This window comes from Zychaea mexicana (assembly GCF_025766255.1).
Source record: "Zychaea mexicana strain RSA 1403 chromosome Unknown BDB00scaffold_5, whole genome shotgun sequence".
Taxonomy (NCBI): domain Eukaryota; kingdom Fungi; phylum Mucoromycota; class Mucoromycetes; order Mucorales; family Lichtheimiaceae; genus Zychaea; species Zychaea mexicana.
The window spans coordinates 199,665-224,361 of record NW_026516668.1 but is presented as its reverse complement, the minus strand read 5'-3'; the positions used below and the strand labels follow the sequence as shown (position 1 = coordinate 224,361).

General features: G+C 42.8%; 6 protein-coding genes across 6 annotated transcripts; 4 read left to right on the top strand and 2 right to left on the bottom strand.

Annotated features, from left to right (window-relative positions):
• Nucleotides 1-136: 136 nt before the first annotated feature.
• On the bottom strand, nucleotides 137-2,535 carry BDB00DRAFT_910780 (general substrate transporter). The gene is made up of 6 exons (XM_053128661.1): nucleotides 2,148-2,535; nucleotides 1,979-2,061; nucleotides 1,679-1,902; nucleotides 1,479-1,602; nucleotides 432-1,371; nucleotides 137-359 (listed from the first exon to the last, which is right to left on the bottom strand). Exons 1-6 carry the CDS (start codon nucleotides 2,190-2,192, stop codon nucleotides 216-218), a joined length of 1,560 nt encoding a protein of 519 aa, XP_052984603.1. The 5' UTR covers nucleotides 2,193-2,535; the 3' UTR covers nucleotides 137-215.
• Nucleotides 2,149-2,559, bottom strand: BDB00DRAFT_799879 (uncharacterized protein). The gene has a single exon (XM_053121732.1). The coding sequence runs from the start codon at nucleotides 2,429-2,431 to the stop codon at nucleotides 2,198-2,200; it is 234 nt and encodes a 77-aa protein (XP_052984602.1). The 5' UTR covers nucleotides 2,432-2,559; the 3' UTR covers nucleotides 2,149-2,197.
• Nucleotides 2,560-4,322: 1,763 nt separating this feature from the next.
• BDB00DRAFT_783968 (uncharacterized protein) lies at nucleotides 4,323-4,940 on the top strand (the record flags this gene model as incomplete). Its single annotated transcript, XM_053120428.1, has 2 exons — nucleotides 4,323-4,413; nucleotides 4,600-4,940. The coding sequence occupies 2 exons, from the start codon at nucleotides 4,323-4,325 to the stop codon at nucleotides 4,938-4,940; spliced, it is 432 nt and encodes a 143-aa protein (XP_052984601.1).
• Nucleotides 4,941-5,522: 582 nt separating this feature from the next.
• Nucleotides 5,523-6,090, top strand: BDB00DRAFT_867497 (uncharacterized protein; the record flags this gene model as incomplete). Its single annotated transcript, XM_053126347.1, has 3 exons — nucleotides 5,523-5,541; nucleotides 5,617-5,693; nucleotides 5,761-6,090. 3 exons carry the CDS (start codon nucleotides 5,523-5,525, stop codon nucleotides 6,088-6,090), a joined length of 426 nt encoding a protein of 141 aa, XP_052984600.1.
• A 3,783-nt stretch (nucleotides 6,091-9,873) lies between these two features.
• On the top strand, nucleotides 9,874-13,500 carry BDB00DRAFT_867495 (Vps54-like protein-domain-containing protein; the record flags this gene model as incomplete). Its single annotated transcript, XM_053126346.1, has 8 exons — nucleotides 9,874-10,321; nucleotides 10,406-11,684; nucleotides 11,765-12,152; nucleotides 12,235-12,582; nucleotides 12,660-12,747; nucleotides 12,831-13,165; nucleotides 13,228-13,319; nucleotides 13,389-13,500. 8 exons carry the CDS (start codon nucleotides 9,874-9,876, stop codon nucleotides 13,498-13,500), a joined length of 3,090 nt encoding a protein of 1,029 aa, XP_052984599.1.
• A 4,828-nt stretch (nucleotides 13,501-18,328) lies between these two features.
• Nucleotides 18,329-19,720, top strand: BDB00DRAFT_799866 (uncharacterized protein). The gene has a single exon (XM_053121731.1). It carries the CDS (start codon nucleotides 18,803-18,805, stop codon nucleotides 19,490-19,492), a length of 690 nt encoding a protein of 229 aa, XP_052984598.1. The 5' UTR covers nucleotides 18,329-18,802; the 3' UTR covers nucleotides 19,493-19,720.
• Nucleotides 19,721-24,697: the final 4,977 nt, after the last annotated feature.

The following is a 24,697-nucleotide window of genomic DNA, read 5'->3' as shown; positions in this document are numbered from 1 at the left end:
TTATTTTCAAAATGATGGGGGGAAGGGCCCCTCTCCTCCAGAGGAGCTGTGACGGAAGTAAAAGTTAGAATACTATAAGAGATGAGTGATTCGATTACCGTGTAAGGGTTTTTACCGAAAAGAATTAAAAGAAAAGTAGGATTACATATATCAAAGATTATATAAGAAATGATGATGTTACAAAGAAGAAGATAAAGTGCATATTACATAAGGAATTACACAACGTTTTCCGTCTTTTCGTTGGATGCAGCATCATGGTTGCCGCCAAAGCCTGCACGACGAGCCAGCTCTGCTTCGACGAAAGCGCGGTCTACCCTCTTGCGTGGGTTTTGCTCAAAGACGATATCCATCTCTTCAAGCTATATGCATCATTATAAAAGTTAGCGATCGTTCAGCAAGAACACTTTGGATAAAAAGCACTTTATGCTTACAGTAAAGCCCTTGGTTTCAGGGTAAGCAATGAAAACGTGGACAGCCATCAAAAAGTTGAAACCAGCGAAAAGCATGTACAAGCCATAGTGAATGCGCTGCATCAACATAGGGACAACAAAGTTAAGGACCCAGTTGAAGAGCCAGTTAGCCGAGGTGGACAATGACACAGCGATGGCACGAATACGGAGAGGGAAGATTTCAGCAGGGTAGATCCAGCCCAAGGGACCCCAAGTGCATGCAAACGAGGCGACGAAGAGATAGACACAAGCAACCACAGCCTTGGATTTGGGCTCGCTACCAATATCCACCAGCCATCTGTCAGATCCTTCTTCAACATACCAACGACCTGTGGCCAAAATACCACCAACAATCCAAAGGAACGTGCTCATCATGAGGGCACCAAAGATCATAGTGTAACGACGACCCCACTTGTCAACCCAAAGAATGGCAGGCACAGTCATGGCAACATTGACAACATAGTTAACACCGGCAGAGACCAGGGTAGCTTCCTGATCACTACCAATACCAGCCTGCTCAAAGAGCAAGACGACGTAGAACATGATGATGTTCATACCAGTCAACTGCTGCCAGATCTGCAAGCAGATACCGAGTGATGCACGGTAGGCATATTGTGGCTTGAGAATATCGGCATAACGATGAGAAGCCTGCTCGCGGTCGAATCTGATGACAGCTTCGATTTCTTGAATTTCGAGTTGAACACGTTCGTTGTTGACGTCGCCGTCGCCGTGGATGTCGGCGAGAACCTTGATGGCTTCGTCCATGCGACCCTTGTCGGCCAACCATCGAGGACTGTGTGGGAACGCCCACATACCAGCGAGCAAGATGACAGCAGGGACACCTTGGATACCCCAAGGAATGCGGAAGGCAGCATGGTAGTTATCGCCAGAAATGTATTGAGACCCATACTGAATCCAGAATCTATTGTAGTAGGAACACGGCGGCAGATCAAAGCAAAAGTAATTTAGACATGTACACGCGGAGTAAATTAAGGGTGAAGATCAAGTAAAGCAGCTAAATACACTTACGAAAGCATAATACCCCAGGTGATACTCCACTGCTGCACAGCAACAATACGACCACGAATTTCCTTGGGTGCAATTTCCGACTGATAGAGAGGTACGACCATTGAAGTGACACCAACAGAAATACCTGGATGTGTTTTGTAAGGTTAGCCCTAATGGGAAAAAGTTTGCGTGTAATGCAGAAATAAGGTCATGCTATTTACCGTTAATGACACGACCGACGCAGAGAAGAGGCACGCCATTTGCAGCAGCCTGGAAAACGGAACCAATGACGAACAGGACCGAGGCGCCCATCAGAGTATATTTACGAGAGTATCTATCAGCAGGGAAACCAGCGAACAACGCGCCAACGAAACAACCAGCACTCAACGCACCGTTGATACCGCCTTGAAGCAAATCATCGGGATTGTTAAAGTATTCACGATATCTAAACGTGCCATCGATGTAAGTTATCACGTGAAGAAAAATGCAAGCAGTGGTCGTAAGTAGAAAGGACGACTTACTGCCAAGTAAGAATGACACCAGAGTTGCTGCCAATATCGAAGCCAAACATGATACCCGCCAATGCGGCAAAACTGCCGATAGCCTAATGATTATTGTTTAATGTTAGTATGAAGCAAAGCTCGAGTAGCAAGCTGGCGGTCGAAATAACAGATGGATCGAATGACATACATAGACGTTGGTTGTGATCCTAGTCAGCCACGATCTTTCAACCATGGTGATTATAGATGGATAGGAAAGCGGATAAACGTACGAGTAATAATGGGATCAAAAAACGATGCAAAGGTTAAAGGGTTATATATAAGCTGTTTGAGCAACGTTCTGAACACAAGACAGATTACATAAGTCGTGTATTTTTTTTTGTTGTTTGCTCTGTTCTCCATATGTTTTGTTGTCCTTCTTGCTGTTCTATAGCACAAGAAAAAAAATATTAATCTTCTGACTATCCTGTACATGACACTCTGCCTCGCCCTCTCACTCTTGGCTCGCCACACTTTGGCCCGCTCCTGTTCAATCCTAAGGGGTCATTGGTTGGGATGCCGCGGTTATGAAAGCAAATATAGTTGGCGACTATTGATCTTATTGGATCATCGACCACCTCCATACCCACAGGATCGTACAAGCACGATAATCATCAAATCGAAACCCTGGGATGTCATCCTGTGGGAATTGCCTCTGTTTCTTGATTCGGACTCGGGTGGCACAGCCTGATTATACATAAGCAAGGCTGTACGACTCGTGCCCTTCCCGTAACCTCAGCTGCCTTTCTCTCTCTCGCTCGCGCTCTGTGCCCTCGTCGCTCTTGACTTTTTAAGAGAAAAAGAAATCTCGGTAAAGCCAGTTGACATTGCTGACAGGAATCCGCTTTAGGGTAGTACCAATGGTGTTGATCAGAAAAAAGCAGTAGGTGCCAAGTAGCATATGACATTGTTCCTATGCAAAATATAAAATTCAAACAGCGGTACACGCCCCGCGCTCTATTGCCAGAGTGAGGGCATTGCGTTTTTACTTACAAAAAGAGGAAAAATACCAAAACACCCCGAGTAAAAGGCCACAGCTTCTGTGGAAAGACAAGAATTGTTGGAAGAGACGATGTGGGTACTGGTCTTTGTGGTGTGTATGGCCACCCCACCGTTACACGAATGGACCATAATGGAATTTTTATTTTGCTTTCCTAATCCAAAACCACGTTGATCATCCAAATTTGGCCATAAAGTCTCTGGGAAGGCATGGAATTTCAAATCTCCTCCCAGTTTTGTACATAAGCAAATATAATCAAGACGCATCGGCAGTAGAGAACGTATTGCATGTCTGTGTGCTGGGGGGAGGGAAAGAAAGAGAAGAAGTGGAGATATAAGGTTGATATTATGTGGGGGGGGTGTTTACGTAAAGTCGGTATTGATGGCAATAATGGCATGCCATTGAGTAACGCTTCTTCCAGTGTGAACTTCACTTTGAAAGTTAACACTAGTCACACAACCTTCACCTCTCGGCTGGTATACGGGTCTTTCCCTTGAGTATGACGGTTGATCATTATCAACTTGACATTTAAACCCCTTTATGCATAAGACTGATATAACTCGACTGCCATCTCTAACAAAAACCGTGTGTACACTATGCGGGTAAACATTAAGTAGCTCTTCTTGTCACGCACCTTTGAGTACACTATTGTCTCCTAAATATGTGCCTTGTTTCCCTGAGGACCGCCGTGAAGCCAAGAAACCCTTGCTTCATCATGTCACATAAAATCACACACACACACACACACATATTGGTAGCTTCCATTTCGTAATTCTGGACTTTGAGGGCCACACTTCACTGTATGAAAATCTTAGTTAATCATTGTTATCATGAGGCTAAGCATCAAAATTATGCAGCTTCAATGATAATATATGAAAACGCTTTCTTGGCGTGGTGCATAATTAAAGTGCAAATGTAAAGAGAACCAATTGATGGTACGCATTAAGAGCGTTATAAAAATAGTCGATGAGATTCGTCGATCCCCTTGTACTAAGGGGCAGCCAGGGGGTGTGGGGCTGGTTATTCGGCTTTCATCATTGGCACATTGCTCTACTTTACCGAAGCTGAGCAGCCATGGGGTAGAACAAGATTTCGCAGTCCGATATGAAGTGAGCGAAATAGCGCTGTAATGGTGGTCGGTGCCCTGGTTTTGAGAGAGGAGAGGGCAGGAAAATTAGCTTATATGCTTCCACACCGACGTCATTGGATGGGTTAAGTTTCATTTCCATCGAAAAAAAAAAAGAGCTATTTAAACCGCTCTTCCGTTTCCTACACTTTCCCCTATTCTAATTGTTGTCTTTCCTTTATTACAAAAATAAAAGCAACATGTCGACTACTGCAGCAGCCAATTCCGTTGAACAAGAAATTGTCACTGGTGGCAGCAGTAGTCGTGGATACAAGTCGTTCTTGAAACCGGGTAAATTCTGGCAAAGAAGCACGAATAAGATTTATACCGAAGACGAAAAACAACAACAACAACAGCAGCAGAAGCAGCAGGAAGCTGAAGAGCAAGAACAAACTAGCAGCAACAATAGCAACAGTCAGCATAGCAGCAAAAGGCCGTTCATATCCATGCCAACCGCATTCAAGTCAAAACCGACAGACCCGCATCAAACATCTGCGTTACAAGAAGCTGCCAAAGCGGAAGTCTACAAACTCTCTACAGTCAATGATTCAGGCGTGTTCCTGCCGCCCTCACCAAAACTGGACAGCAAGCGAGACCATTGGGTCGAGCTGGACGAAGAAGCCTTGGCCTTCCGTTTGCCCAGTCCAGAACGTCTGACCACATACGGCAGCAACGACAAGAAGCAATATCCCACATTTTACACACCATCTGCAGTCGTATTTCCACGTCCTTCGTCAGTCGACACTACCACCGAAGACGATGTTCCTTCGCTTATGACCGATCTCTCCTCTGCCCAATCAACGTCTAACGTTCTTTAAAACACATCATACATGGCTCCATTGCTTCCTTTTTCGATTGGTTTTCACTGACCTTTCTGCACCATCACTCGTCATATTATACATACTCACATTCCCACCCCTCAATCTTTGATTATATTGCCTTCGTACATGTACATTTTCCTTTCTGCTAAGTTTACATTATTACTACTACTATTATTACCCTTTTATTCTTTTCTCGCTTCGATTATATTGTAAAGTTGTAGATTTACGTTCTGGCCTTTTGTTCTTCCTAATAAATTTAGTATTATGATATAATTATTGTGGAGTTCTCAGTTTAGCCGCTCCTTCAATTGACGGCAGATTGGTGTTATTCTTGGCGACCAGCTGATTGATTTAGACCGCCAATAAGCGGGGGGCATTTGGTGGCTGTGAAACTTCCTTGAATGTAAGGCTTTTGAAATATAGATGACTTCATAATGATGATTTCGTTGTATATGCAGCAGAGAAGACAGGCCAAAAAAATTAATTTGCATGGATATATATACCCCTCCACTTCAGCGTACGGATTGAATTTTATAATCCAACTTTTCTTTTCGAACCAACAGTTCAATTATGCAAAATATGGACACCACAGACAAAGGTAAAGTGCCTTCTATCAAACAGAATCCTAGCCTATATACAGTAAAGTGTGATTCTAATTGCAGAATAAAAATAGAACTTCAAGCTCAGTACGACCAACGTCACCAGAATCTTACGAACTCTATGCAAGGCATGTTCAACTCTGTTGACAATGTAAGCATACCTACAGCGTCCATGCGCGAATGTCCACATATGCTTACTGGCTCTTTTTCCCGGTTAGGCACTTCACAACACCTTTGAAGAAGGAAAGAAGGCAGCCCAAGGCGCCCAAGAACGTGTTCAGAGCTCGTCTGCGGATACAGCTCAGCCAATGAAGAACACTGCCAACACTACTACCGACGACTTGAAGGCTCAACAACATCATGATACCATGGGCTACAATATTAACAAGAGTGCCATGGATGCTTGTCGTCGAGATACGGACGCCATCCGCGGGGCCGACCCTCAGAAATTCGAATCTGTTGGAGCCAAGATCGAGGATACGCTCGGGAACACTGCATTGACTGACGAAAGTGTTGACCCTAGTGCTTACAATATCAAGCACAAATAAATAAATCAATATCTATGATAATATTTATATTGGTTGCCAGTCTGGATTGTCCGTTGGAAAGATGGGGCATGGGTTGTTGGCAGCGTATGTGTTTTGCTGCAATTGTCGACCCCTTCTAGGTGGCGTTTACTCATGTTTTGGTTTGATGCGGTGGTACAATGGGGTTATCAGTACTGAGAAGGATGGTTGTTCTGTGGGACGGTGCAGCGAACCGAGCGAGCCGAATATGCATGAGATCTAAGTTCTCTCAATTCAGTGACGACTCATTCGATCTTCGGTGCCATCTTCTTGGAACCCTTTTAGTATCTACTACTTGATAACCTTTTGTAAGAGATAGTACATAAAAAAGTATTTTGTTACGTGTGTAACACGCTCCCTTTTTTATAATATAGACCGTTGCAAACCCTTTGATCGAATTGTGCAATTCAGCATTCATGCAGAGTAAGTTAATCCGATATCATACGACATACACCAAATACATTGACAGCGTCATCATGACCTATAAATTCGCTGCCAATCTTCTATATTACAAAAGTGTGTTCGTAACTACTGCCTGCCTGGGATATACACCTCTCGAATTCCTTTTTGTGAGTTTGCTCTCTGTCTAAGCATTTTAAGCGAGTTGCTTTTGTCATCGACCAACCTGCTGGTACAAGTGAGTTAGATTTACACAGAGCTGTTAATACTGGTAACCAGCTTCTTCTATGGCTCTTTGAACCAGAACACCGTGGAAGGAAGTGATGTCGAAGACCACCGACGCTGGAATAAATGTTTTATTGACACAAACAAGGCAGATTTGATATTCCATAACGCAGAATTTGGCAGCGTTTGAATTATGTGATATCCCGTGATGTAATAAAGACTTCGGTGACTTGTATATATATTGATTTTAATACCATTGGCTAAACTACATATGAAACGGTAGTTTGTAAATCACGTTTTGCTTCTCTATGGCAGTACAAAAAGTGGAAAATCAAGTCTCTGTTTCATTATTACTACTAGTAATCGTACATAGTTCGTATACTGATTCATTGTAGTAGCTATCGTAGCTGCTACTGTACTAATATACTGAAAGTGCTTGACCGCTGAAGGATGGGTTTATAGCAACTCTTAAGTTTCCTTCACCTGGAATGTATTCTGTCGCGCGGGGTGTTTGGATTGAAGCCTAACGCTTGGGATTGAGTTATGCTCCTACTTACTAATTGAGTACAGCTATAGTATAACTGTGCCATTTAATATTTGTCTGGCACTTTTTCCTGGAAGCGCGCATTCAAGAATTTGTGACACTTGGAGTTTTTATCGTCCTATAGAGACTACTTTTGCAGATAACGAACAAAGACATCATCATCGTAGTGTTACAAGTACATGTACAAGCGCTATGCCAATATCCAAGCATTCGACTATCACTGTCCATTGGTTTAAAAGCTGCTTGCCCACCTTCATCTATTTTAGTTCATATATCACGTCAGGCTGGACGCGACAGCTAAAATATCTAGCACGCAGCAGATGCTTCTCACCGTGTGCCACCATGAGTAGCAAAATATCCACTTCTATATCGTGACAGCAAAAAATATGACAATAAAGTCTTTAACTCTGCCATGGAGTATGCGGAAGCTGTTCCAAAAAAGTAACTCGAATCCATGCAAAGGTTAAAAAGAGTAAAAGCTTATCGTTATTCGGACCAGCCTTAGTTCCCTTCGTAAGCAACAGTCTCACTTTGTTCTTCTTTCTTTTTTTTATTCGTTCGAACTTCAAATAAGGCATTCGACCTACATTATGAGTGCAACAGACGAAGAATCTTTGGCACTGTCATCGTCCGACATTGACGCTGGCAGAATGATTCAGCTATTGCACGAAAAACTACAAGCTACTGAGAGCGTAAAGCTCAGTGTAGGTTTCATTTAAAATAAAAATGAACACCGTGAAATAGAAAGAGTAAAAGAAAAAGAGATTAACCTGGCGCGTTGAACAAATAGCTGCAGGAGCAACTTGAAGACATTGCGGAAAAACATGCGGAACTGGCGATCGACAATGAATGGCTGAATAAGGCAAGCTGCATTTTTATTACAACAAAGAAAATTACAGATGTCAGAAATTGGGGATCTTAAATTCGGTGCATTTGCGATAATCAGAAATTGGCGGTTATGCAACAAGAAGTCAACGCGCACATTAATAGTCAGTCGCGACTAGAAGTCGACCATTACACTCAGGGACAGGAAATGGCGGATCTACGTAGAAAAATAGCGCAGTTGGCTGAAGAAAAAACAGAGTTACAGAGAAAGCTAACATCAGAGGTACGACGTGAATAGTGTATGTTACACGTTTGTGACATTGCGTACTTAACAAGTAATTATTATCAGCTTGAAGCTGCAGAGAACAGTCAGTTGAATTGGGAGCAGCGTGAAGGAGAACTACGCAAGCAGCTACGCCAACTAACGGAAGCAGATCGGTTTAAAAAGAGTAGTGCTGCTACTACTATTAAGCGTTCATCATCCAACAATGCAAAGAAAAAACCACATGTGACAAACACACACAAGGAGAAACCTGCAGAGTCTAGTAGCCCGCAGGCACATCGATCATGCTCGACTCGATCATCCAATGAGCGACAAATTTTGGATCTGAAGCAACAATTGAAAAACCAAGAGACACGATTAGCAAAAGATATAGAGGAGCAACAGCGGCGCCAATTAAAGAAGATAGAGAACCTAGAGACTGAAATATCCAACATGAAACAAATTAATCGATCGCTGATGGAGGAAAATGAAGGATTTCAAATCCTATTGAATGAAAGGACGATGCGTGACACACCGGGTGGCGAGGGCGCTAATTTGCAACAGGTGTTTATCGTGTTCAAGCCGAATTATCGAACAAAAGCTGACGAGTAGTTTTTGATATTACTTAATAGGATATTGCCGAATCAAATGATGTGGAGGTGCCAGGAACGGCGATGGGCTTCAATCTAGCAGCAGAGTTGCACAATGTGTCTGAAAAACCGGAAAACCAGCAAAGTCATGCAGAGCTCTGCGACGAAGTCAAGTCCCTCAAAGACGCAAATCATGCCTTGCATCTGTATTTAAACAAGATTCTTGCCAGAATAATCGATAGTGAGGATTTGGAGTATCTGCTAAGTTCGGATGGGGCTCCAAATCAAAGCAAATCAGCAACAACCACAGCCAAGGCATCTCTTATTCAAGGAGATGGTAATGGTTCTGCACCGACTATGCGCAAATCATTCTCATCCACGATGCTTAGCAAAATATTACGGCGAAAACAACAAACTGATCAACAGATTAACCTTAAAGTACATGATCACCGAGAAGACCGGACAACAAATCCTCCTTCAACGACAGCGAGCAGTGAGCATTTGCAGAGCCAATTTTTGCCAAACCACATTAATTTAGAGCTGGAAGATACAAGCTGTGGCGATTGAGAGAAAATTAGTATTCACTCATAAATACATCGTCGAACTATTTCCATAAGACCCATTTAGTGGAGCTCAGCTCTAAAAATGTACATAATCTGTTTTTCCCTGTTATTACCAGAAACACTACTGAGTTGTTAGTCATAGAATCAAAGATCCACACAACGGATTGGCGAGATATTCAAGGACATAGAATAATTGAAGAGCTAGCAACAACTAAGAGTTAGACTGTTGCCAAGCATCGCCATGGTGGTGCCTGGTCTCAAAATAAGGCTGGAAAATCTGATTGGCTGGGTGTACAAAGCGGCATCCCCGCTTTGACGAAAGGTGTGGCCTACACTTTTGTAAGGCATCTTGTTAAAATGCAACCGCGATCGCACGCGGCAGGACAACAACAACAACAGGGGGAAAATGGAAACGGATCATCCAGAAACTACTTGCATCATCACCATTCGCCTTCATGGAACTCCTCATCAGCATCAGCTCGTCGTCATCTCAGCCCAAACAATATAACGACTGCTTCGGCTTCACCCGCTTCACCAACCAATGCCAATTCCCCTCGACCGACCTCGCCTCGGACGACCCCGGTGCATTCCATGGTCCGTGAACGATCCCTACATCGCGATGAAGGAACAACTAGTTCCAGTCGTCCACCGTCCATTCGCTCAGCCTCGTCGTACGGTCGTCCGTTAAATCGACTCATGCATAATGCCCATACGCGTCGCCATTCCAGCTACTCTAACTTTAGTACAATGAGCGAAACGTCGTTACCTTGGACAACTCGAGATATTGGCTTCAATGCGATTTCGGGTAAGAGAGACGGCCTTTCCGTTCCCTGCCTAGAAGAATGAATTCTCAGTCAAAAAAAATGCTAATAATACATTAAATTGACAGGTGTGCTTAACGATCCCGCTAAACGAGGACAGACAGTAGTCAAGCCAAGCAAGGCTGATGTCCCCCCAGTACCACATGCATCCATTACAAAAGTACGGCCTTCAGACTTTGATAATTATCTAGAGCATATTGGCCCAGTGTTCGACCGATACCAGCACAACAAATTGAACGACGAAGAAAACAATGCACTAACATCACCTGTCATATCTCCCTATGGCTCGTTGCACAATATCTTGGATACGCTCGACGAATCGTCTTTGCCAGCACACCAACGTCGAAGCGGACGCAATCCTTACGGTCAAATGCTGTCGAGCGAAAGTCTTGCACTGTTGGACAACGTTGCACCTGAACCGACGCCTCGAGAACTGCCTATGCTTGAAAACGTGCCACAAATCTTTTTTGACCCCGATTTTCAGCTAGAAAATCCACGGACATTTGATGCAGTATGTGAAGGTGCAGATATTATTGGAAACAGTGGACCCAATCCTCCAGTATCGACAAACAGCATTTTGCAAGAAAAACTATCGTACTATTTGGATACAGTGGAAGTCCATTTGATCCGGGAAATCGAAAATCGGTCCTCCTCGTTCTTTGAAGCATTATCCAACTTGCAAGCACTCCATCAACAGACGCTTGACTGTGTATCACAAATCCATACCATTCGACAAAAGATGAAGGAAATTCAAGCGACGAAATGCAACGACGGTTTACAGGTTGTACGATTACAAGTACGTCGGCGGAACCTCGAGCGGTTACAGGAAGCGATCCGGATCATCAAAGAAGTTAGGGCGGCACAACCTATGATCCAGGTACTTCTTGGGCAAGGTGATTACTTTGCCGCATTGGACCTTATTGACGAGACACATGCAGTGTTGGAAGACAACAAAAAAGCCGGGGTGATCGATTTGAAGCAAGTCCGTGCACTGGCGAACTTTTCCACTCAGCTGGATGAAATGCAAAAGGCGGTTGGCATCATGATGCAGCACGATTTTTTGAGCATCCTGCTATCCGACCTGAGTTACCAGATCGAAACCATCGACTTTGACAAGGCCAAGGAACGGATTCTTGACCATGCGAAATTACCACGATCACCTCCACAGCCACGGGAAGATGTTACCGACGAAGAATTATTGGAACGGCTGATGCCCAGTACTGTTGGACTAATACGAACAGACATGTTTATGCAGACGATGCAAGGTTACCGTGAACGTTTGCTTACAGAGATCAAAGAAATCGTGCGTAAAAAATACCCAGCCGTGTCACCAACCGATGAGCCAGGGTAAAAAACAGTTTTCGTTTTTACTTTGTAGTATCCCTCAAGCGATGATGCACTGACTCTCATTTACTATTATCTACTAGGCAAAACAGCCCAGCACGACAATTGCGTACTATGCCCTTTGATTCTTTCTTCAAGATGTTATTAGACGTATTTATCATGCTAATACGAGCTATACAACGGGCAGCTGTGTATCACAAAATACTATCTCAGTTGGTCGACAAATGCGTGATTGACGATGAGGAGAAGAAGAAGGATATGAAAAAGGAATCGAGTGATATCGTTTTTGCGGCTGCCGATTTAGCTCACGTGCGATGCGCCAAGCTCATTGGATTCCGAAGCGAGCAAAACGCCCAGCTGAACCCAACCGATTTTTATCGACTGGCAAGCGTTATGCGCACCTTTATACAACAATGCGAGTCCTATTGTGAACGAACATGCTTTGGTTTGCGTGGGACGGTTCTTTCTCAGGTAAGACCAGCGATAATATGTCCAGGGGGATGTGTGAGATAATGCTTACACGTGATACTGACACGATACTTCGTCACCATAGCAAAAGGCATTCATTGACCATTTTCATATGGAGCGTGTCAAGCAAGAAGCTCAGTTGATCGAAAACGAGCAGTGGGTAGCGAGCGAGGTTCCATCCGATTTCCAACGGATCGTTGATCGTATATGTGACGGCAGCGTATCATCACTGGCACAGGAGGACACTGCGCCGCCGCAAAAGCAAGAAGAGGATCGGAGAAGCACCAAGTTCCTCATTGTCCACGGAACTAGCTATTTTGTTGTCGGCTGCAGTTTACTTATCATCAAAATGTTTGAAGACTATCTGCGGTGCATATGGAACCTGGAGGGAATGACAACCGATATTATGCAAAAACTGGTAGAATTATTAAAGGTAAATCAGATAGGATGATGGACGGCGGATAGCTTCAATCAGTGTAGTTTCTAAACTTTGTAACGCTCGTAACATAGCTGTTCAATTCTCGGGTATGCCAAGTCATTCTAGGTGCAGGTGCCATGCGCTCCGCTGGATTAAAGAATATCTCAGCGAAACACTTGGGTAAATTATGATACGATTGATTAATGGTAATCTGGTTGCTTTTACCTTTTGATTAACACGTTATGTTTTCGAATTACAAAAAGCTTTGGCTTCACAGTCTGTTGGCATCATGATCGGCCTGATACCGTCGTTGAAGGAGTGTGTACGCCAGCATATGCCTGCAAAACACACGGTATTATTATCCGAGTTTGACAGGATATTGAAGGACTACCAGGAACATCAAGGCGAAATCCATGCCAAATTGGTGGCAATCATGAACGAACGGTTCTCAGTACACGTCAAGGCGATGCAGGTCATCCAGTGGGACGAGGAAGACGAATCAGGAAAAATACCCAACAATTACATGGAAACTTTGGTAAAGGAAACCATGACTCTCCACAAAGTCCTCAGCAAGTACCTGCCCCACCAGAATTTGCAGGTAAAAACACGACTCTGTTATTTGTTCTGCAAGGGAACCCTTTCTGATAATCTCTTCTTCAGAGCATCATGTCCGAAGTATTTAAATCGTTTACGACCCAGTTATCACAAGAAATCAGTAAACTGTCAATAACTACAGAATCAGGAAAAGATCGGTATGTGTGTTGCCAGGACCATATTCCGGGTTTGAACGGAGAAAGGAACTAACATCTATCAAAATCTAGGTTGGCCAAGGATGCAGCGTATTTCACCAAGCGTCTATCGTCGTTGAACGGAATCGATCCACCATCTGATGCTGTAGTTAATGCCGTGAACGAAATATCCACATCAGCTTAACAGCTTCTACATCTTTTGTAACATATCTATCTTACTGACAAAATACCATATATACAGTTATTTCATCATTTTCCATGTTTTCCAAAAGCCACTATTTCAATATACTTTTACAACTATTATACACAGCACATCCTCCCGTTCTTCGCAAAATACTTTCACATACAACGTTCTTACAACAACACCATTATAGAACAGATTTACAGTAAAAAAGAGTTTTATTTATTTTGGTACGAGAAGCAAATGCATTATTTATTCTAGCTTCAATATCACTAACAGCAAACCTACCTTTCTCATTAAAGACTATCCATGTTGCACAGCTGGCCCACTATAATAAGCAAAACTGCTTTAGTAAAGATAAGTTCATAAGATTCTCTTTACAAAGACAAATTGCAAATTAGCGGAAAAGACGACGAAAAAAAATCAGGAAGGTGTTTCAAATCCTAGAGACCAATAAAGAAAGAATCATCTGAAGACCTGTAGGGTATGACGCTCAAAGCATCAAGATCCAAGCGGCCTACATCCGACCCAGTCCCCACCCTCGACCAACTAACATCCATCACTGACAGACACCGGAAAACCCAGTGACACCAATGACAGAGAAGCCAGAAGCTGATGTAAGCCACAGTATCATAGAATGGATATAACTTAGGTTTCATCCTTGGCTCCATACAATCTTTTCCGCTTTTGCAAAAAGAAGTTGGAAAGACGGAAACATACCCATTAAGTGACCAAGACAAGCGAGAAGACCAGTAGACCATATGATAGAGAATTTTCGAAAGTATTGATACTCAAGAACATACAACTTAATCTGTAATTGAAAATACGTGATACGGTTAGATCGATGATCTTCAAAGCAAAAATAAATTCAAAGTGAATAGCAATGCGATGTCATCAGGGGTTAAGCGAAGTAAGTTTTCAGCAAAGCACTTCAGTAGCAGAACTGACGAATTTATACTTTTCTTTCATCATTTACATCGATCATTGCTATTCACTTTTAAAAATGAAAGAAAGCAATACTTGCCTCATGGCACCGGCTTCACTCCAAAGCATCTTGAGACTTCTTTCTTTCTTGTGCAGCTTCAAAAAAAAGAGCAGTCACCTGTCAAATAAAAAACAAGCCATCGAATGAGTCACACGCGTCTTACGAATAAAAACACAGAGAAGATAAAGGGTGGATAGCAAAAACCTCAGATGGTGATGCATGAAAAAAGTTTTCTTCATGATATATCGAGATAGGTGGGTTGGATCATCTTATACTTTTGCTTCGGGTAGGGAATGTGCCAAAAATTGGAAGCGGGGGTAAAAGAGAGGGAGATGTTTGTACTTACACTAAGAAAGAAAAGAAGCCTTCATTTGGATGACTTATGGGGAGGAAAAGTACATTCTTGACTTGGAACCATGGGAATCTGTAATTGAGAAACAGCGAACATGTTAGCAAAAAGAAAACAAAGATTTTGTCTAATACTGTTCGCGCGTGCAACAGCTTTTTGCAAAGAGAGACTCAGATACGAGGAATTCCATTAACAAGTCCTAGTCCACATAACCCTTGTGTGTTCAGAGAAATCTTGATTCATCAACGCACTCCCATCAAGTCCAAGCATAGACGCGCGAGCAGTAGAGGGAGCAGGGTGAAAAGAAAAAAAGTTAATACTTGCCTTAGAATGAAACCATGAGTGAAAGAGGAATGAAAAGAAAATAGACCCGGTTTGGAGCTCCTTAAATAGTTTCGAGCGCGAAAATTTTTTTCTCTTCTTTCAAGCACCGGCACACAAGCCTCCCGAGCAATCACTCCGATTCCAACACAGGTCTCCATAGCAACCACCGGGTGGTCATTCGTTGCAACGGCTGCTGCCGTGAACGCATGTGCAAACTTTGCTCTACATGTGAAGTGAGGCTATACATATTGCCCAACATTATTGTTGCTCTTTCAAAGCTTTTTTTAAAAATGAAACGCGTACGTATGCGCACAAATGTCCTTCAGTGGAGAGGAAGCCGATATATACATAGTAACGTACAGAAGAAAAGACACGAGCTTTGCTCAGAAGATTAAGGACTACATGATACTCGAGCCAATTTCGAGTGCATTATCTACTACCGAGTGGCGCACCAAATCCTTTTCAATTTGCGAGCAAGGTTACGTAAGTAGTACAATGCTGCAACTTTATCTGTACCCTTCAAGTTTGACAAATCTGTCATGTTTATCTATACATCTCTCCTATTGTTTGCCGCTTGATCAGCTTTGACTGAAAGCAAGTCGGCCTATTCGGAGATCAGTTCAAGTGCCGGGGGATCCTGAATTTCTGGGGCAAGTTATTCGAACAAGAGGCTGGAACCGCGCAGAAACAAGAATGGCTCTAATTAAAGATCGCCTTAGACATAGCTTGTGTGTGCTTAAATCATACAGTAATCCAGAAGCTACAGTGGACTATAGAGCGAGAACAAAGCCAGAAAGGGTAGCATATTGCGATTAGTAAGCTAGAAGAAGGAATTGCGTTTATCACCACCTTTATGAGGGTGTGCAAGATGGATTTCAGTATTGTGGAGTCTTTTACCATCCGTTTAGTTACTGAGGTCATCATACACTTCGTCTTTGTTTCTTTGATAGTCTACTTTAGGTAACTTAAGGGTAGATGAAAAAGTTGATCGTCATTTTACACACGTAAGTTGGAGAGCGCTTCATATTTGCACCGGCCAACAAGGCATTGGTCCGCCATAATGATTTGTGTCGTCGGGATCTGGTTCACCTTCAGTAAAAGGAAAAATGCACATAAATCGTTTGTCTGCCTTCGCCAAACTACAATCCTGACTGTCTCTGTAAAATATATAGTTACTAGTAGCTTTACCAACTATATCAGCTCATACACCTGCAAACCCTTGTGCATATAACTCAATCTTCGACAGAAAGAAAGCTAAAGGAGGCGACAATCGTGTATGAAATGGAACATACCTTGGTACAATGTTTTATAACTGCTTCTGATAGTTCTCCAAACTTTAAGAGCTGCAAAAGTTTTTAGAAAGAAAAAGAACCTTTAATTTCGAAAATGTGGTGATGTAAAAAGGTCATCTCGAATGGTCGTGCTAAATCCTATTTTAGCAGTCAGAATAACTTCGCAAACTTCGTGTGCTTAATGCTGTTTTATTTAAGCAAAGAGTCAAATTTAGCCAGAGTTTTCCAAAATAGCTGTAACTCAATAGTAAACCGCAGCCGTTGAAGAAACATGGTATCTCTATGCTTCTGCTGTGACGCCGGCTTGCCGATAAGAAAAAATTTAACCAACCCGTTGGAGATGCACTAGGAAAAGCTTATAAAAAGTTAAAGTAACAAGATCAGATGTCTTTGTAATGATGTTTCTAACTTATATAGTTGTGATTTTTGTTTCAGGGAGTATTGGTATGGTGCTGCTTATGTATTATCTATAGTAGCTCATCTGTGTGTATGGTGTTCCCTTGCGTGGTGTTCCTTCTACTGCATTATAATAGTTACGAAGCAGGCGGAGTGGGTTGAGGAGTTGTCCGGACCAATCTCAGAGTAGTGTGCTTTACCACAATTACTACCCAACGTCATTCTCTGAGCCGCGTGCTGTTGTTACTGAAGCATGTGGTATGGTTTTACAATAGATATTGAGTTTGGAAAAGGGACAACCATAAGTACTTCATAAGATGAATGGGTGCGGTCTTTTTTTTTGTGGGATATTTTTGTGGGAATTGAAGTACCATTTTTTACGATTTTTTTGTGTAGCCATTGCTTCCATACTATTGATCTCATCCGACCGCAAATAAAAATGCATTTTGTAACACTTACAGGACGATATGGCAGTGAAGATCATTGAACTTACTCTGTATGTTATTAATTGCTTATTTATTGAGCGCGATCATTGGTTATTCATGTTCTTATTTCTATATATATATATTTATATGTGTGTTTGTGTATGTTCATTATGTATATTCTGAGTTAAACTGAAGACATATGTTAGTTACTTTAGCGTTTATGCACTGTCAGAATTACCTTTTAAATCCCTCAATGGTGCGTACATCTCCAGTCACCCTTGTTCAAGACCGTATTTTTCATTCACATTGCTGTAATAGCGCAAAAGTGGAGGCCACTGGATTGTTGCTACTTTGTTGATGACGAACGCGCGGAAATGAAGCGTGGATAAGATTTGCCGCCATTGCCAGTAAAATTCATATTGACTTTTACATCACATCCAATATGATCCAAAGGCAATTTCTCCGGGCAAAAAGTACAGCCAGCTTCCAATTGCTCTCTGCTGTTAGCCTTAGTAAACCCAGGCCTCAACATTTCTTCCAACTGTCCTTGGTACATTGGACAGCACCAAGGCAAACCGTGCTGATGCTAATGCCCAACTTGAAGTGACCATAGCGTTTTTGGAAAAGTTGCCAGCCGATGTCTGTGTTGTACACCAAATGGCCTTCATTATCCTTAAAGAGCTGAATATGTTGAACAACGTTGCTGTTCGGAAAACGCGTGAAAGACATGGTCGCAAATAGAGTGATTTTGGTGTTGATCCAGGTTACTGCTTTAAACCCCGCAAAGAACACTCATGCGTAATAATGAAAACGGACAATAGAGGGCGGCAGTAAGAGACGAGATTTTACAAAAGACGAAGATCAGCATATTATACTTGGATTCAACCGACGAATTTCAATGAGTCGACGCCATCCTACTCAATCAACTCAACTCAATCTTCGCAATCGCACTATCTCTTCTTCTTCCTCACCCTCTTCTCGCTAACGCTCCGTATCACCAATTCACGTACCAGCCAGTCCTTCACAACTTGGCACCTCGCAGCAGCACCAACATCACCGATTCTCTTGGAGATCCTAACATGTCTGATACTGGAGAGGATACTCTTGTGGGTGAACATGACTCACAGCATTTTCCTTCAGTCGGGGAAAGCCAAAGCGACGTCGAAATTATTGCTACTACTTCTCTGTCCGCCCCCGCGGGTCCATCATCGCAGGCTCTCGTCACCTCTGCGCCTCTCTTCCCTCTTGGTGCTCCGCCACCTCCTCATGCCCTTGAAGGTCCTGCCAGTGTTTCTCCCATTGGCATCCAGCAATTTCAGCAACCCAGCTTAGTAGCAACACCCGGATCGGCATCCCAGCATGCACAGCAACCGACAGCGCCAACTCAGCAACAGCAGCAATCGCAGCCGCGTTCTCTCGAGGCCCACATGGGTGTCACACACACCACGCGCGCAACCAGCCTGATCCTCGTTTGGATGGCGGCCTTCTTCAGTTACCGACCGAAAATGACGATTTGAAGCAGCTCGCCGAATCCATGCACAGCTTGCAGCAATTGATTATTCGTGGTTACACTTTGTCTTCCAACGTAGGTGAGGCGTGGACCACTCCTCGGGATGAGCCACCAGAGCAAGCAGCGCAGCACATGATGTCTCAGTACGAGCGCGAGGCCTACACTACTTGGCGCAATGGCCGCCGACCTGACGCCCTCAACCTGGAGCAGCATGTCGTGAGTGCCGACACGTGTGGACGCAGCCAGGCGTCTATCGACGATCGCGTTGAGGCCGCCCGCGTTATCTTCGACAACCCGAATATCACAGTGGAGCATGTTCTCTACATCGAACGTCACCGAAACTATCTTCTGCCTCTTATCACCGCCCAGCAGAGAGTCAGGGCCGCTCAGCGCGCAGCCACAGGGGGTCACAACAATTATCCACCACTGCATCATCGTGAGTATCAGCTCATCCGGCGCGCTCTCACCATCAGTGGACACGTTCGCACCACCAACAACACACGCATCAGGAACCTCAATCGTACAATCAGCGAAGCCGAGAACGCGCTTAGAAATAGACTAGCCCAGGTTGCCCCTCCAAATACCCGTCGCAGCGAAGCCCATGTTACCAATCGTAGTCTAGCTCCTATTCCTACCCCGCTCGATGTCACTAGAATTACTTCTGGTGCTCGTTACCATCGCGAGGTCCGGAAGCGCCCGCGCTCACCGGAGTAGCCGGCGTTCACGGACGTCCTGTTGTCTAAAAGAAATTGAGTCGCCTTCTGTAGTCATCAGTTGGTCAGTCGATATGTATCGCTACTCGCCCTTATCCCCATGAATAAACACATTCCTGCAAATCGAGAGATGATTCATCAGTGTGTCTCAACTCCGTCTTCATTCCAACGCGCGCGCTCGGGGAGGTGCGGGTATTGGGAAAAGAAAAACGATTGCAAAAAAAAAAGGAAGAAGGAAAAAGAATACCATTACGCTTTCTGTTAATGCATGTGAGCCCAAGCGATTCCTTTCTGACGGCACGAAATCCTTTACCTCTGAAAATAGTCGCTCACACGAAGTAGATGTTGCTGGCACTGCTAGGAATTTGCGCGCCATCTTGAAAAGTTGCGTGTATGTTGAATTTGTGCGCTTCCAGTACTCGAGCTCACGATTGATATCACTTCCTTCATCACCAGTTACAGCATGAGGTGGTTCATGCATATATGCGGCTAGCTCGTCATCGGTGCGACAACGCTTCAAGCGGTAACAATTTTGCCGATCGTTTTTTTCGTCTTGGGCTCTCAGTGGCACCAGAATTCTGAATTTGGCCCATTCCAATTAAACCTTTCGCCTTGCCTCGCCTTGGTAGATATCTTCCCAGTTTGGTCAGCCCAGTATTGATCTTTCAAGCTTGAATTTATTGCAGTCGCCACAACATACACGTTCTGAGTCGTCTGTTCTCCCATAGTACTCTTGCAGTTTTTGCTGCGCTTTTCCTGCAGCAGCGCGCATGACGGGCAGGTTTGCTTCGTCTGTGCGGAAATCCTCAAGGTCGTCATTAAGAACATTGTAAGCGAAAATGACCTTGTTAATGGATGGGTATTATTTGTTAGTAAACTTAGCGAGTGAAGCTTTTCCTCTCTTTTTTCGCGAAAACCACTTTACTTACTGCGTAGAAGATAATTCGATGGTCGTAAGCTTAAAGCTTTCCAACAGCACCATCGCTTTGTTCAAGTAGAGCCCTTCACTTATCTCCAACCGGTACTTTGTCAGCTCAGTGAAATAGTCGCAAGTGGCATTGTACGAGTCTTTCACTTCTATCAACCGGTGCATCATATCATGCGTCGATTTCCATTTTGTCCGCACATCCAAAATCTGCTTGAGCTGCTTGTCATACTTTGAAATACAATGCTCGAAATACTGCTTTGGATATTTGGTGGTTGAGAGTCTAAATCATAAGAGGATGGAGAACGAACATGCATCGGTAAGTAATAGAAAAATAGGATCTGATGAGAGGAGAATCGAGAAAAAATAATCAATGACTGATATCTAGTACCTGATTTTTTGGATTTTTTTTGCCATATCGAGCTTTGGAAATGACATTGGTGATATCTTGGTCGACTTCTGCTTGCGACTGGTCGATCACTACAGCATCCCCATATGCTTGCGTGCGTAAACCACCCTTAATAAGCACCTGCCCAGCCAAATTGACGACATGACCGACACATGGAATCAGATGCTCCTTAGCCACAAATTGGAACGAGCCGCTATTGTCACCGCGCTTTTCGATTTCTTTTGCCATAGTGCGATCGTTGGCGGAACTGTGGGTAGTGATTGTGAACAGGAGGTGGGCAATGCCAAAATCGTTAAGCACCTTCAATGCTTCAAAAAGTGATCTGCAAGCGCCTCCCAAGAATGGCTCTCGTCTGGATGCTTAAGGCCGGCAAGCACCTTGCATTGCTTCCAGTTGTCGTCATGAAGTGAGCGGTGATACCATAAAATCAGCACCCCACTGCGTAGTCCAGACATTAATAGAGAACGTATGACATGATGCGCGCCTTTTCAGCTTGATACAGCTTGGGTGACATCGCTCTTAGCTGTATTTGCAGATATTGGGGCGACAATATCCTCACTTGCTGCAGCCTATGCTATCTGGATTAACTTGCGGAAATCCTCGTGTTCGACGATCTTATATGCAGTTTTGCCAGCAGTGACAAAGCGTGCAAGTTGCGTGCAATAGTTGTCTCGGGTAACGGTTGCTGGTTGGATCGTCTGACCACTGCGCACGAACGAATCAAGAGGACCAGCTGGTTTAAGAATACCTTTTTCTAGTTTCTCGGCAGTAACATTGGGTTTGCTTTTCAAGTGACGTATAATGTTTCCCGTCGACCAACCAGTGGATTGATATTGACATCTTGCGGTGTTGAAGATGCAGCTGATGCTGACTACCTTTCTATCGTCCTTGTTTGCCCTGGTCACGTGGTACTTGTAGATCCAAGGCTGGTTCAGGTTGTCTGTGGATATTTGTTGGCTGGAAACAGATCTCGAGTCGCTGGTAACGCTTGCCATTTCCGATTGCGAAAGTGTGACAGGTTCGTTGTCAAAAGACATGTTGGGAGGGTGCTGTCAAAACAGGTGAGGTAGGTGCTATGCTAGGTACAAAGGTTGTCAGGTATTAAAAAGAATAACTGAGAAAATAAAAATTACTTTGTGATAAAACGAAAAACTATTATATGTATGTACCTTTATTGCTGTATACGATGCTTAGAATGGAACATATAACTACTACTTAGAAAACGGTACATCTTTTGCTTTTGGGTATATAGACATCATGCCCAGTTTGACCATGCTTCAGACGCGTATATGCTTAAAGTTTTAGCTGATCTATTATGTAGCATAGAAGATAAAGCTTCTTTAATGCTGGTGTAGCTAGATGTTTTTGGAGCAAATACATCATTTTCTTCAAACTCCCAGATGGTACTGCTATGTTTCCCTTAAATTTTTGCGATCGTCTGAACCAACTTATCTACAGTGACTAAACACAATGTTTAACTATTATTAAACAGCAATGAGTATTACTATAGCTCGATCTTTTTATTGTTGCTTCATCCCTAGTACAGTTACAGCAACACTGCTTTCTTCTCTGTAGCCCTTTTTGTCACTCTTTCTTCACCACATCCTTTTTTTGTCACTGCTCCAGTACTACTTCTCTTTTCTTTACACCTATCCTTTTTCTTCACTGCCCTGTCCTTGCTCCTCAGTACCTACCATTTATATTCAGTGCGGCTTTTGTTGTCAATACCGCGATCTCATATATGACAACTTTTCTTTTATTTCATCTGCTATAGACGCACAGGAAGGACAGGAATATGATCGCCTATCACCCACTACTTATTACAAAACACACTATTTAGCCCATCTCACTCAGACTATGTAATAAAGTACTGCTTCTTCTTACTGCTGACTTTTTTGGCTTCCCTTTTTTTTAGATTCTTTAAATTCTCTCTGCCTCCATCCCAACCTGCCCATTAGGTTTCTGAGTTCTGGCTATTTGATGCTGATGCTAGTATAGCCGATTTATTAAAATACACAATCAATAAATAAAATTATTGAGCCTGTGGTAAATCGAAATAAGCAAAGACAAATAAGTCGTTCAAGAATGGATTATATTCAAAAAATTGAACAAAGTACAATATCAGCTATAGAAACTATCTTCTTTTATATCTAACTTTCAAACATTGTTTGAGAACTCGGTCTTAACGGAGAAACAGATCTGAAGGTGGAAAGCTTATCAATTCTTTGTCAGTAAGGACCTTACTGGTGCTTTGCTGTAAGAACGAATTAAAAACTTTTATGATGGTCTGAGATGTGTTCTTGGACGCTTGTTTCATACTTGGTTTCTTTACTGAGTTATATGAAGGATTCACATTTCAATCCAGCTAGGTGCATGTGCGCAACCGTGTCCCTTATTGGATCCTGGTGCGGTAAAGAGAAACCTTCTATCAAGACATCTGTCTGTACCGGATCTTAGTTTACCACAGAGCCTATTTATTTTACTTTTAGTATATATTTTCTTCTTAACTTCGTCATTTTGTTTCATGTTGGTAAGAAATTAGTGAAATCAGTCTTAACCTGTCAACCCAAGTTTTGACACGACAGGTTGAGTAGGTTGGGTCGGGTTAGTGTTATCTTAACCTATAGGTCGATAGGTTAGACCCTTAACCTGACTGTAATATCAAAAAAAACTAAAAGAGACAGAATAAGTCAATGAGACCCGAAAGGAATTGAAACTAGTTTATTATGATAACAGAAGTTCTTACTATTTATAAGAAATGGCTTATCCTTGGCAACTACCACAACGTGTGCATTGAACGGATGAATTGATGTTATAAATCAATCATATAGGATTAAGTAATGTATGATGCCTGAGTAAAAGGTACATCTGGGTAAATGCCTCATCAGATAGTAGCTAATGTGAATTACGTGATCCAAATAATGACAACTTCTTCCTGAGCATAGCTGATCAGTGTTTCACCAAGATGTGTATGAATAAAGAAATGTCCGCACAAGTGAGGCTATGAGGGAAATAACAGCAGTCGTTAATGACTAATTGAAGAGTATGTGTTATTGATCATGTTGGATACAGCACTGACCCCTTAATATATCCTTTTACAATCATCCTCCCTAGCCTCTACGGTTCCACACGAGACGATTCCTACCGATTCTTTGAGGGAATCGAATCAGTATCGGTAGAATCGAAGAATCGTATCGGGTATATCATATGAAAGAGAAAAAAATCTGTATCTTCGATAATATGTAGCTAGATATAATCATAAATATGAGCGTTGAACGCTATTTGGAAAGAAAGAAGATTTCAATGCTTGGTACAAATAGCAAGCTCAAAAAAACAATATATAAACTACTTTCACATAGCTGTAACATGCTACTGTTAAAGAACCAAACTGCGTTTCAAAATAAAAGGATGGATAGTATTTAGAGTAAAATATTGTTTTTTAAGTGTAGGAAAAGATACTACAACCTGTGTTATGTATAGCTGCATATGTGCGTGCATATTATATCTGATAGAAGGCAAGGGAGGAAGCAAATAACAGAAATGCACTATGCTCGAATTGTGCAAACTTAATAGACAGGTCAATTGAAAATGGCAAGGTAATCCCAAGGTAGTACGTCATGAATGAGCTGTGTTACGAGTGGCAAGGCATAGTACATTATAAAAAAAAGGTGATGTGGGCAGTGAAGAACCTTGAAGCAGTGATATCATATTATATTGGAGGAACTGAACCACAACTGGTAGTACACACAGCTACTGTGTCTCTATGTATATATAATGTCTCATGAAAGGCAAAGGGTGAATGAGTAAGAAAATTCTCTTAACGGCCCCTAATTATGCAATCTTAGATGGAATGTACAATCTTGATCTAACTG

Excerpts from the sequence above, each read along its gene's own strand:
- BDB00DRAFT_910780 (XM_053128661.1), bottom strand. The coding sequence starts at position 2,192 with ATGGTTGAAAGATCGTGGCTGACTAGGATCACAACCAACGTCTAT. Across the intron at positions 2,062-2,147 it reads GGATCACAACCAACGTCTAT|GCTATCGGCAGTTTTGCCGC; the intron begins GTATGTCATTCG and ends AATAATCATTAG. Across the intron at positions 1,603-1,678 it reads CGTCGGTCGTGTCATTAACG|GTATTTCTGTTGGTGTCACT; the intron begins GTAAATAGCATG and ends AAACACATCCAG.
- BDB00DRAFT_799879 (XM_053121732.1), bottom strand. The coding sequence starts at position 2,431 with ATGTACAGGATAGTCAGAAGATTAATATTTTTTTTCTTGTGCTATAGA.
- BDB00DRAFT_799866 (XM_053121731.1), top strand. The coding sequence starts at position 18,803 with ATGCACAGCTTGCAGCAATTGATTATTCGTGGTTACACTTTGTCTTCC.